We start from the raw sequence: 12523 nt of genomic DNA on the forward strand, positions 1-12523 counted from the left end.
TTCAAATATGGAAGCAATATAGGACAACTGTAGAACAAAAAGCTAGAAAGTGATAACTCAGTCAAAAATAACATTTGTTATCTCTAGAGTAACTACCAAAAGAAAAAGAATGTGTTACTAAAAAGCTAATAGAGGAGAAAATGGAATAATTAAAGATAATTGATTATTCCAAAGAAATGCAAGAAAAGAGAAATAAAGGAATGAAGAACATGTGATAACAAAGCAAATGACAGGATGGTAGAACTTAACTTTGTCCGTAATTACAGTAAATAAGAAAGGAGTAAACAGTCAAGACAAAGCTCAGAAGACCTAACTCTACTATTTACAAGGGACATACTTTAAATTTAAGGGCACAGGTGAGTAAGTACAAGAATGGGAAAAATACATCATACACATATTAACCAAAAGAAGCCTGATTGCTATATATGTAAGAAATAGTAGGTAAGGCAAGAAGTATCACTAAAGGTAAAGAAGGGTATGGATTAATGTTAAAAGGATGAATTCAACAGGAAGATATAACAGATCTTAAATTTTTTAAGTATTTAATATTATAGAACTAAAACAAAAGGAAAAGTTGAAAAACCCAAAAGGTTAAAATAGACAAAACCACAACCATGTAGATTAATTAATGCACCTTTCTTAGTAACAGAAGAAAAAAATCAGCAAGGATCTAGAAGATTTAAACATCACGGTAAACTTGACCTAACTGACACACACGGGACACTTTACCCAACAACTACAGGATGTATACACTTTTCAAATATGTATGGAACATTTACTAAAATATGCCATATGATGTATCATAAAGCAGATCTCAGTAAATTTGAAAGAAACGAGGTCTCGGATTCTCTGATTTCAGTAATGATAAACTAGAAACCAGTAGCAGAAAACTGGAAAATTCTCAAATATTTAGAAATAAGCGGTGTATTTTTATATATCTTATTGGCTTAACGAGGAAATAGCAGTAAAAATTATAAAATATGTTGACCTGAATAATAACTAAATACGTGTCAAGTTTGTGTAATTGCAGCAAAAAGCAATGCTTAGAGGGATATGTATAGCTTTAAATATATATGGGGGGAGTCTGAACATTAAACTTCTATTTCAGGACAATAGAAGAATAAGCAAATTATAACCCCCAAAAAAGTAGAAGGAAAGATATAAGATATAATAAAGATAAGAACAGAAATCAAAAAGCAAATGTATAATTTTTTAAAATAAAGTAGTTGAAAAGATTAATAAAATGAAAAACCCCCTAGAAATACTAATAATGTACAAAATAGAAAACAGATTACCAACATCAAAAAAGATACAGGAGACATGACTAGTAATGGAGACTAAAGAAGTGGAACAGATAAAAGCAATAATATAATCCTGGCTTGAATTCTGTATGAGAGCAGAAGAAAATGCTATAAAGGACGTGATTAAGACAATTATTAGGGGTGCCTGGGTGGCTCAGTGGTTTAAGTGTCTGCTTTCGGCTCGGGTCATGATCCCAGGGTCCTGGGATTGAACCCCGCATCGGGCTCCCTGCTCAGCGGGAAGCCTGCTTCTCCCTCTCCCACTCCCCCTGCTTGTGTTCCCTCTCTCGCTGTGTCTCCCTCTGTCAAAGAAATAAAATCTTAAAAAAAAAAGACAATTATTAAAATTGTAGTATATTCTTCACATTAAAGATTTATATCAGTGTTAAATTCCCTGAATCTGTTAACTTATACTGTGCTATATATAAGAGAATATTCTTAGGAAATAATATACTGGTAAGTGAGCACGATGTGTACAGTCTATTCTCAAGTGGTTCAGAGAAAAGCTATACATATGTATTTTAAAGGACAATAAGATTTTGTAAATAATGCTAATAAATTTTATAGTTTAGATGAGAAACCTCATTTTGGCAAAACTGACACAAGGAATAGAAAATCTGAATAGTCTTATATATGTTAAAATTAATTTGTACTTGAAATACTTCTCAAAAAGAAAATTCCATGCCCATTTGGTTTCACTGCTGACCTAAACATTTAAAGAAATTAGGCCAATTTTATACAGTCTCTCACAGAAAACAGAAGAAGACAGAACACTACCCAACTTTTTTTTTTTTGAAGTCAGCACAACCCTAATATGCAAATCTGACAGATAGCAAGGAAAGGAAATTACCAGCCAATATCTCTCATAAATATAGCCACAGAAATCATGAGCAAATTATTAGCAAATTGAATCTTACAATAAGAAAGATAATGTCCTAATTTGGTGGGGTTTATTCTTGGAATCCAAGGGAAGCTGAATACTCAATATAAATCATATTAACAGAATAAGATGGGATTATATGATTATCTCAATAGATGAGATATATATATATTTGATAAATTTTAGCACTCTTCATGATAAAAAATTCTTAGCAAACTAGGTGAGTATGTACAAAACTATAGCTATCATAATGCTGAAATATTGAATGCTTTTTTCTCTGAGTTCAGGAACAAAACAAGGAAGACCATTAGCACAGTTTTTTCAACATTGTCATGGAGGTCCTAACCAATTCAGTGAAAAATAAAAGATACAAGAATTGGAAAAGAAGTAAAACTCTCTTCACAGATGATATGATTGTATACTTGGAAAATCCAAAGGGATCTTCAGACTGTTAGAATAGGAAACAAAGTCAGTATTCAAAAATCAATGATATTTTTGTATACTAACATCAAACAATTGGAAAATGAAATAAGAAAACAGGTTTACAAAGCAGTGCCCCCTCAATTTAATGAAAATGTGCCGCATAAACTCTACAAAGCATTACTGAGAGAAACAAACGACAACCTAAATAAAAGGAGAGAGGTCATGTTTATAGATTGGAAAACTCAAAATTGTTAAGGTAATTCTTCCTGGACTATACTCATTCCCAATTAAAACTCTCACAAGTTGGGGTGTGGGAAAATAGAAAAGCCAATTTTAAAACATACTTGAAAATGTAAAAGGACCTAGATTAGCAAAGGCAATCTTAACAAAGTTGGAATGCTTGTATTACCAGATACCAAGACTTTATAAAAAGCTACAGTAATTAAGACAGTGTAGCACTGATGTAAAAATAAACAGGTTAATGGGACTATATGGAATTTCCAGAAATAGACCCATTTGTGTATGGTCACCTAATTTTTCTACAACACTACCCCTGGAATTCTGTGGAGAAAAGGTGGCCTTTACAATAAAAGGTGCTAAATCAGTTGGATATATGTGTGGGTAAAAATGAAACTTGACCTTTACCTCAAACCAGACACAAAATTAAGATGGATTATCAAATAATATGGGTGAAAACAGTAAAGAATCTAGAAGGAAACGTAAGGAAATACCTTTAGAGGAGGCAAAAATTTCTCTAACAAGATGTAAAACACTGTGAAGATTCATTTGGGATATATATAAAGAATTTCTACAGATCAGTTTTTTACAAGACAGTCCAAATGAACTTCACAAAAAAGGATTTCCAAGTGGCCTATTAAGCATATGAAAAGGTATTCAACATTAGTTATCAGGGTAAAGCAAATTAAAATCTCATTGAATACTACCATTCACCCAATGAAACGGCTAAAATTTAAGACTAATAATACCCAGTGTTGGTAAAGATGTAAAGCAACATTGTTGGTGGGTTATAAATTGGTATAACCACTTCGGGAAACTGGCTATATCAGCTTCTTAAGCTGAGCCTTCCCTATGACCCAGCAATTCTCCTGTTTTATATATACCCAAGAGAAATGTATGCAAATATTCATGAGCATTTATAATAGCGCCAAAGTGGAAGTGACCCAATAGAATGGGTAGATGCAGTATGGTGTTTGATACAATGCAATACTTCAGGTGGCTGCTGAACACAATAAATGGATAGATGTCAATGAGCAAAAGAGTATATACTGTATATTTCTATTTATCCAGAATTCAAAAATGGATCAGATTAATCATACTGAGAAGGTAAGAATACTAACCTTGGGCATTATTATTGTATGGTCAAGGGTATAAGGGAACCTTCAGGGCTGCTGGAAGTATTCTGTATCTTGCCTGTGGATGGTGATTACTTTTTCTTTTTAAAATATATTTTTTAAAGATTTTATTTGTCATGGAGTGCACAAGCAGGGGGAGAAACAGGGTCCCCGCTGAGCGAGGAGCCTCATGTGGGACTCAATCCCAGGACCCTGGGATCATGACCTGAGCCGAAGGCAGACACTTACCCAACTGAGCCACCCAGGCGTCCCTGCCCTGGATTTATTGAGTAAATGCCCATAATGTTAGTGTACTGTACTGTATATGTGTGATACCTCGCAGTATTTTCTAAACAGTATGCTATAATGGTGCTTTTACCTGGTTTACAATTATTACCTGCTGAAATTTTTTTCTTGGAAACCTTTGACTAAAAAAATTATTGTGGCAGTAGAGGAGACAGAGTTTTGAGTTACTCTAAATTTTTCTCTGCTGCTTTTTACTCCCTCTAGTCTTATAAAACCTGGGCTCCCTGATCTTGTGCAAGGTTTTTAACTCTGTTGTATGGTGTAAATAATGACTACCCTTTCTAATTCTTGGGATATCAAAGAGATTAAATGAGATGATTGATGTGAAATTGCTTTGCACCTAATGAATTATGCAGATTTATAGTATCTTCATAATCCAACTGGATACTTGTATCTAAACTCATATACCCAAATTCTGGAATCTCATGGATATTGTAATGATCTAGTTCCCCTTTGTAACAGCTTGCCTTGATTTATTCCTTTTTTTCAGATGACTGGGAGAAATTTGAAATGCTCTTGGCAATTTGGGTGTACTTACTGGTGGGACTACATAAGGGAACAGGACTTTTGAATTGACAGCTGGGATTGCCCTTAGCTGGGTACCATCTTTTCCCAAATATTTAGCTAATTTATTCCTAAAATTCGGTCATTTGTCAAATGCTTAACCTTTAGAAAAACCCTTAGCTCCCCTAATTTCATCAACTCTTAGAAGTGATTTGATTATGAAATGCATTACTATTTTATATGCCACTAAGAGGCAAAAAGTGACTGCCAATTAAAATTGTAAGAAATTATTGATTGTAAAGCATCTCCTAACTCATAGATCTTAATTAGGGAAAAACATGCATCTTAAAATCAATGAAATTTCATGGGGCGTGTTTTTGTTTGGGTAAATTTTTAGTTTCTGTGGATTAGCATGACTTATAAGTTGAATTGTTTTTAGCTCTGTAAGAATGTTAGTCAAAGTACACCTTAGTGTAAATTACTTGGGAGGTCAAAATTAAACAAACACATAATTTACGGAGAAAATAAAACAAATAATGAGATAAAATATTCCCCACCATAATTTAGACACTTTAAATTGACACATCAAAGTGACCCACACTAGTTTTAATAATGATTGTCATCAAGTTACAGCTAAATGTTGGTAACCTAAACAGTGTTTTATTACTATAGAATCATAACAGAAATTGTGGAAATTTTTCTAGGAGCCAGAAGTATTTTGTTTGTCTTGTCCATTGCTCTTACCTTTAAATAATTATTTTTGGGTGAATATTTGTCATCTGAGATCAACAAGAGATCTTCAATCCTTTGAGAAAAATACTATTTAGTATACCAAAAAGTAGATAGGTACTTGATGCACTGATGGTAAGACTGTATTTTGTAACCATCATTTCCCATGCTTTTAAAACTTAATGCCAAGGTTAAAAATTTCACAGAAAATTGAATCTAAGCTAGTATTGTAGATACTTAATGGAAAGTACAAAGTAAGGTGCCCATTTTGGTCTTAGAAAAATCCAAATATCCATGGGAAGTAGGTAATTGATATTTGAGAGCTAGTACTCATACAGAAGCTATGCTAAAGTTCTTATAATAAAAACAGTTCTGCTGATCATGTTTTGAATTTCAGGGATGATCTTATTAACTGTCCTGTTTGCTAAAGAACATTTCAGCAATGTCTTTGTTTCTTCTGTTACTTAGATATCACTGTATTAATGGAATAGATACATGGATGGCTTTTGCATGTGGGGGCCTTTTTTTAAAAAAAAAAAAAACCTCTTGACCTGACAAAAGAATCATAGCAATTTTTAACAAGAAATGTGTGGACTTAATTGGAAGTGGGAAGTGGTAGGGATATATAGAGATACAGTCTCTGCTTCCTTTTTTTAAATGCCTTTTTCAGTTAAGATTAAATGGGAGCTAGCAGTCTATTTAGAGAGAGCCAATGGAGAAGATAATGATGAGAGGAAATGATTACAAGTTCAGTTCAATAGGGCAAATAAGGAACTTCTCATGTACCATTCCTCCCCACTCCATTCCAGAAGTTACTTATTAGTTCATGGATTTTATTGCTCATTCATTTTGACAAATGGCTTTCCTCCATCTAAATAGCTTTTAGAGTTTTTTATATAATGCCCTACTGTGAACATAATAATGCATTAAAATTTAATAACTATCTGGTACCTTTTAAATTTTAATTTTAAATTTGTTTTGATCAGCAAATGGAGGTGGGGGTGGTTAATTCTTAGGACTGCTCCTGATATTCCAAGGAAGTGTGTGAAACTAAATCTTATCTGCCGACAGCTACATTTTGTTTAATTTCCCTTTCTTCATAACCACTGGTTCTTTTTTTTTAAGATTTTATTTATTTATTTGACAGAGAGAGAGACAGCGAGAGAGGGAACACAAGCAGGGGGAGTGGGAGAGGGAGAAGCAGGCTTCCTGCTGAGCAGAGAGCCCGATGCATGGCTCGATCCCAGGACCCTGGGATCATGACCTGAGCGGAAGGCAGATGCTTAATGACTGAGCCACCCAGGCACCCCAACCACTGGTTCTTAATGATGGTATTTTGGCCTTTTCCTAAGTGTAAGACTTTGCTGAGAGAGTGGGCTGTCCTCAGAGGTGCTGTCCCTGCAACTGTTTGGGTCTCTTGGGCTATGAGGTTGGCCCCTGGAGAGCAAAGAGGACTGCGTTTCTGTGGCAGCAACCTTGAGGAGCATCATTAGGAACCAGCAACAATAGAGATGGGAGCCAGAGATCACTGGAATGATCTTACTGTTAGCCATAGGACACAACAGGGTGTCTGGTAGTTTGCTTCCTCTGTGACTCTCCTGATCTTCAAAATATGGGCATGACTTTTTTTTAAGGATTATTATTTTATAGATACATTTTTTAAAACTGACCATTTTACTTATTGTTTAACAGTACGAGGATGTCGTCCAGGAAAGATTGTGCAGATGACTGAAGCAGAAGTTCGGGGCTTATGTATCAAGTCTCGGGAGATCTTTCTCAGCCAGCCTATTCTTTTGGAGTTGGAAGCGCCGCTGAAAATTTGTGGTATGTAAATAGGTAGAGTTGGAAAGTCTATTTTGAATACCAGTTTTTCTCCCCTATTTACACTGAAGGTGATCTAGAGAGAACATTTAAAATTTGTGTTTAAGAGAGATTGATAGGTTTGATTACATAAAATATAAAAATTGAAACTTTCATAAAATGATGTTAGAGACAAGAAGAAAATGATTGTTACATATACATCACATAAAAAGATTGCTATAAAAGATTGTTTCTTAGAAACAAATAAGAAAGACAATACAAGAGAAAGATTTTTTTTTTAAAGGTAGATTTTAGAAGAAATTCACATGGCCAATAAACGTGAGATCCTCAGCCTCACTAGTAATCAGTGAAATGCAGTTTAAAAACAAATCCCAAAGTGTAGTCACATTGGGAAAAAAAAATGTCAAAAACTGATAATCCAGTGTTGTCAAGGATGTGGAAAAATAGGCATTCTGATACACCAGTTACAAAAAAACAAGAATAGAGTTTTGGGGGTCATTATGGCAGTATCCATGGTGTTCTACTTTTGTTGTGATTTTACTTTGAAGATTATATAACATTACAGTTTATATTTGTTTTTTTAAGTCTTATAGTGGCTTTTGGCCAAAAACAAAAACTTATAACCATAGGTTGAGTGATCACATTGTTATAGCCAGAAAAATTGTTGTACAGAAAGTGTTTTTCTATAGTTCACATAGCAGTGGGAAGTGGGGTAAGTATTGTATCATACTGGCTTTTGGTTTGATAACTTGTAGTGGCTATTAGTGTTTATGACATAGCTTTTATGGACTTAATTGTCATCTTTTTTTTTTTTTTTTTTTAAAGATTTTATTTATTTATTTTTTGTCAGAGAGAAAGCACAAGCAGGGGTAGCGGCAGGCAGAGCAGGTAGAGGGAGAAGCAGGCTCCCCGCCAAGCAAGGAGCCCGATGCGGGACTTGATCCCAGGACCCCGGGATCATGACCTGAGCCGAAGGCAGACACTTAACCAACTGAGCCACTCAGGCGTCCCATGGACTTAATTGTCATCTTTACTCAATCAAGAATTATTTCTATATGTAAAAATTTTCATTGTCCTGCATGTTTCTTAGTGATCCACATTCATACCTTGTAAACTGCAGCTTGGTGTGCTCTTTAAATACTTTTTTTCTCTTTCTTCTTGTGTTTAAGTCATGTGCTTGGTGCTCCTTGGTACGGTACCTAGCTAATAAAAGATACTAGCTAAGGAAATGTTTGTTGAATACATTAATTAGCTTAGTGTATCACCTTTAAGTAAGAGGTAGCATGAAATTTTGTGGATGGGAGCCTGGCTGGCTCAGTCAGTAGAGCACGCGACTCTTGATCTAGGGTTGTGAGTTCAAGTCCCATGTTGGGTGTAGAGGTTACTTAAAAATAAAATCTTTTTAAAAAAAAAGAAATTTTGTGGAAATAATCTCTTCTGTGATCTAAATGAAGCAAATGTAGTTATTTATAACATCTTAAAATGATTCCAATTCTCTCTAAGGTACTCTTTAAAATGCTTTGATACAGAAATAATTTGAGGGTAATAGAAGTTAGTTATGCTAAATATTTCTAAATTCTGGCTATTTGTCTCACTTTTTGGTATAACAGAGTAACCTTTGTTAAACTACCAGCTAATAAGGGTAACTGTATTAGTTATCTGTTGTATAACAGATTACTCCGTAACTTTATGCCTTAAAATAGCATGAATTTATCACCTCACAGTTTCTGTGCGTCAGGAATTCAGGCACAGCTTACTGTGTCCTCTGGTTCTGGGTCTCTCACGAGGCTGTGATCTAGGTGTCATCTGGAACTGCAGTCATCTCAAGGCTCAACGGTGAAAGGGTTCCATTTGTTATGGACCGATGAACCAAGGGCTTGGTTCCTAATGAGCTGTTGGCCAGAGGCCTCCTTCAGTTCTTTGCCACGTGTGCTTCTCCATGAGGCAGCTGGCTTCAGCGTCAAGAATGAGAGAAGGCAAGAGAGTACAAGCAGAATGGAAGTCATGATCTTTTGTAACCTAATCTCAGAAGTGACAGCCCATCCCTCTTTGGCTGTATCCTGTTTGTTAGAAGCAAGTTAGCATCTCCAGCCCACATTCAAAGGGAGAGGATTGCACAGGGGTGTAAACATTGGGAATCATTTGAAGCTGCTTCCCACAGTAACCAGGTGTTCTAAAATTGGCTTTTTCTATTTTCAGGAGATATTCATGGACAGTATACAGATTTACTGCGATTATTTGAATATGGAGGTTTCCCCCCAGAAGCCAACTATCTTTTCTTAGGAGATTATGTGGACAGAGGAAAGCAGTCTTTGGAAACCATTTGTTTGCTATTGGCTTATAAAATCAAATATCCAGAGAACTTCTTTCTGTTAAGAGGAAACCATGAGTGTGCTAGCATCAATCGCATTTATGGGTTCTATGATGAATGTAAGTAAAAATAAAATTTTATTTTTTATTAATGGGAAAATTCCCTAATATTCCCTAAGATAATTTTCCGGTTCAAAAGAGTTCCTTTGATTCAGTTTTTTTAAAAATACAATTTATCAAGTATTGGACCAAGAAGAGTCTTTCGTGGAAGAGGGCCTTGAAACTGGGAAACATGTTACTAATTAAACTGGTTCTGTGGGATCTCCTTGGTCATGTTATTTCAGGTTGACTGCAGCTTATTACTCAACTGAAAGGCCCTCTTGTAATTAGTTTACAGAGTAAAATATCCACATGAAACAGGTCACTATAGATAATAGCCTCTAGTTTTCTAGTGTCTATTTAAAGATTTTAGTTCTCAGCGTTCTTAATGATATGATGGAAATTCTCATTGGCCCTATGTCATAAGAAATATTGAAAAGTTGTATGAAATTATTTAAAAGTTGAAGTTTAGTATTAGAATTTTAAAATATTTTATTTATTTATTTAATTGACAGGGAGAGAGAGAGAGACAGCGTGAGAGGGAACACAAGCAGGGGGAGTGGGAGAGGAAGAAGCAGGCTTCCGGCTGAGCAGGGAGCCCGATGCATGGCTCGATCCCAGGACCCTGGGATCATGACCTGAGCTGAAAGCAGTCGCTTAACCAAGTGAACCACCCAGGCGCCCCTAGAATTTTAATCTATGCCTATAAACCTACAGAGATAAGGATACTAACAACTCTGGTGTATCTTACTGTACTCTTTTTCATCAATAAGAAATCCCTGATTTGTGTTTTGTAGTAGTGTTTTCCAAGTATTATTACTAAATTACTACATTCGAATTTGCTCTTGTTAGACCATGGGTAAGAATATATGTTTGGCTAATTATAATTTAGAACCAATTACAGTGATTTTCAAATTGAATTTATTGTTTTTTGGTGCTGAATTCTCCATTAGAATCTATTTTTGCTTTTTTCCATCCTTAAATATAGTAGAGTCCTATTCAAATCCCTACCTCCTTGGTTTATATATAATCATTTATTGGACTAATGTTTGAGGAAGTTATATATCAGGCACTATTTTAAACACTAGGAATGTAGCAGTGCAGAAGACAGATAATCTCTGTTCTCATGGAGCTGTGTTCTAATAGGAATGATGCCACATTTGATTTTACATTGCATATTTATTTCTAAGGTGTAGTGTGTGGTTTCACCTGTTTAAATCAGACCAGCAGACAGGAAGTGGATTATAGTACATCTAACTATAACCACTTTTCTAAAGCTGTATCAGGAATAGAAGTGCATTCTTAAGGATAAAATATGGGCTTGAATATCGTCAAGGATAGAAATGACATCAAATGAAATAATGTATGTGAGAACAGCTTTTAAACACTGCTTTGAGTTATACTTTTTCATTGAGAGGCAAGTTACGGCATAAAAACATAGGAAATTAGTGCTTGTGTGTTTCCTCCCTCCCCTGGGTTAGTTGTTGCAACTTATTGCCCAGTTAAGGAAAATCAGGTAACTCTAAAAAGGTGAACATACACTTGAGATTGTCTTTGTTGTAGCTCTTTATTCTAGACTAAGGAAAATTATAGCCTTTGTCTCTATTTATACTTGCTGTAGTGCCAAGTTGTAATTCACTCAGAAGTGGATACCAGTCAGGCACTTGGAAATTGTCCTTTCTTGGCAGTAAATTTATGCTGTGTTACTGAGTGCCTTAGAGTCAAAATGGACAGTCTCTAGAGGCACCCCTTTCACTTCAGCTTATTTGGCTAGTATTTAACTAATGTGCATGTTAAATGGAAAAGATAAACTAATAGTCTATTAGACTATTTCAAAATTACTTTATTATAGTGATCTTAAAAGACAAAAGTGTTTGATATAGTTGTTCCATAAAATACATAGCACAGTCTTTGAGGGTTTTTTTTTTAACTTTTACGGGAAGGTGCTGAATGTTACGTTTTTAAAAGTGTACAAGAAATACTTATTACAGAGAAAAGAAAGTGCTGTATAAAGAATAAAATTGAAATTATTCATAATCCTGTAGCTATGAGATAACAAATGAAAATAGGTTTAATTTATTTATTCTATTTGCTTATTCTTTTCATAGGCAAACGAAGGTTTAATATTAAATTGTGGAAGACCTTCACCGATTGTTTTAATTGTCTGCCTATAGCTGCCATTGTGGATGAGAAGATTTTTTGTTGTCATGGAGGTAAACTAATAGATTTGCTTTATGGATTTTTCTTACTGTCCTTTATTTGTTTAGAAAAGACCTATAGTAACTAAGATGCATGCTATGGGAAAACAAAGCAGTGCTTGTGTGAAAAATCATTAGAGCTGTTCTAAACATGGCTAAAATCTCTTTTAGTAACCAGAAATTTATGATTATTTATACATAATGAAAATGAAAATTTAGTTTAGTACTTGTCTTTAAATTTCACATGCAAGGAGGATAACTATAGTTTTGTTTGAAAAAACATCTTCCCTTTGCCTTAGTTTTGACAGAAAGATACCTCTACTATCAGTAAAAATGAGAGGATCATGATTATTTTCCTGCCTATATTAAATACCTTTCATCAGAATCCAAATGTAATTGGGTTTACTATTCCCATATGCCAAGAGTTCTGGGCTTTATGTAATATGTCCACTTTCATCCTTAAGATAATTTTTTGATAGAATAAGTTATTTCTTCTTAAGATTTTATTTATTTGAGATAGAGCGAGTGAGAGAGCAAGAGAGAGCACGGGCGGGGGGGAGGAGCAGAGGGAGAGGGAGAAGCAGGCTCAGGGAGCAGGGA

General features: G+C 34.8%; 1 protein-coding gene across 3 annotated transcripts in view; it reads left to right on the plus strand.

Annotated features, from left to right (window-relative positions):
• PPP1CB (protein phosphatase 1 catalytic subunit beta) overlaps positions 1–12523 on the plus strand; it is a 40800-nt gene that overhangs the window by 13403 nt on the left and 14874 nt on the right. For all 3 annotated transcript variants that reach the window (XM_036113240.2, XM_036113241.2, XM_036113239.2), the window contains 3 exons: positions 7188–7319; positions 9516–9746; positions 11834–11938. In XM_036113240.2, the coding sequence (XP_035969133.1) occupies positions 7188–7319; positions 9516–9746; positions 11834–11938 (468 nt within the window). The remainder of the gene's footprint in view (positions 1–7187; positions 7320–9515; positions 9747–11833; positions 11939–12523) is intronic.

Source organism: Halichoerus grypus, chromosome 10, assembly GCF_964656455.1.
Source record: "Halichoerus grypus chromosome 10, mHalGry1.hap1.1, whole genome shotgun sequence".
In the NCBI taxonomy this organism is placed as follows: domain Eukaryota; kingdom Metazoa; phylum Chordata; class Mammalia; order Carnivora; family Phocidae; genus Halichoerus; species Halichoerus grypus.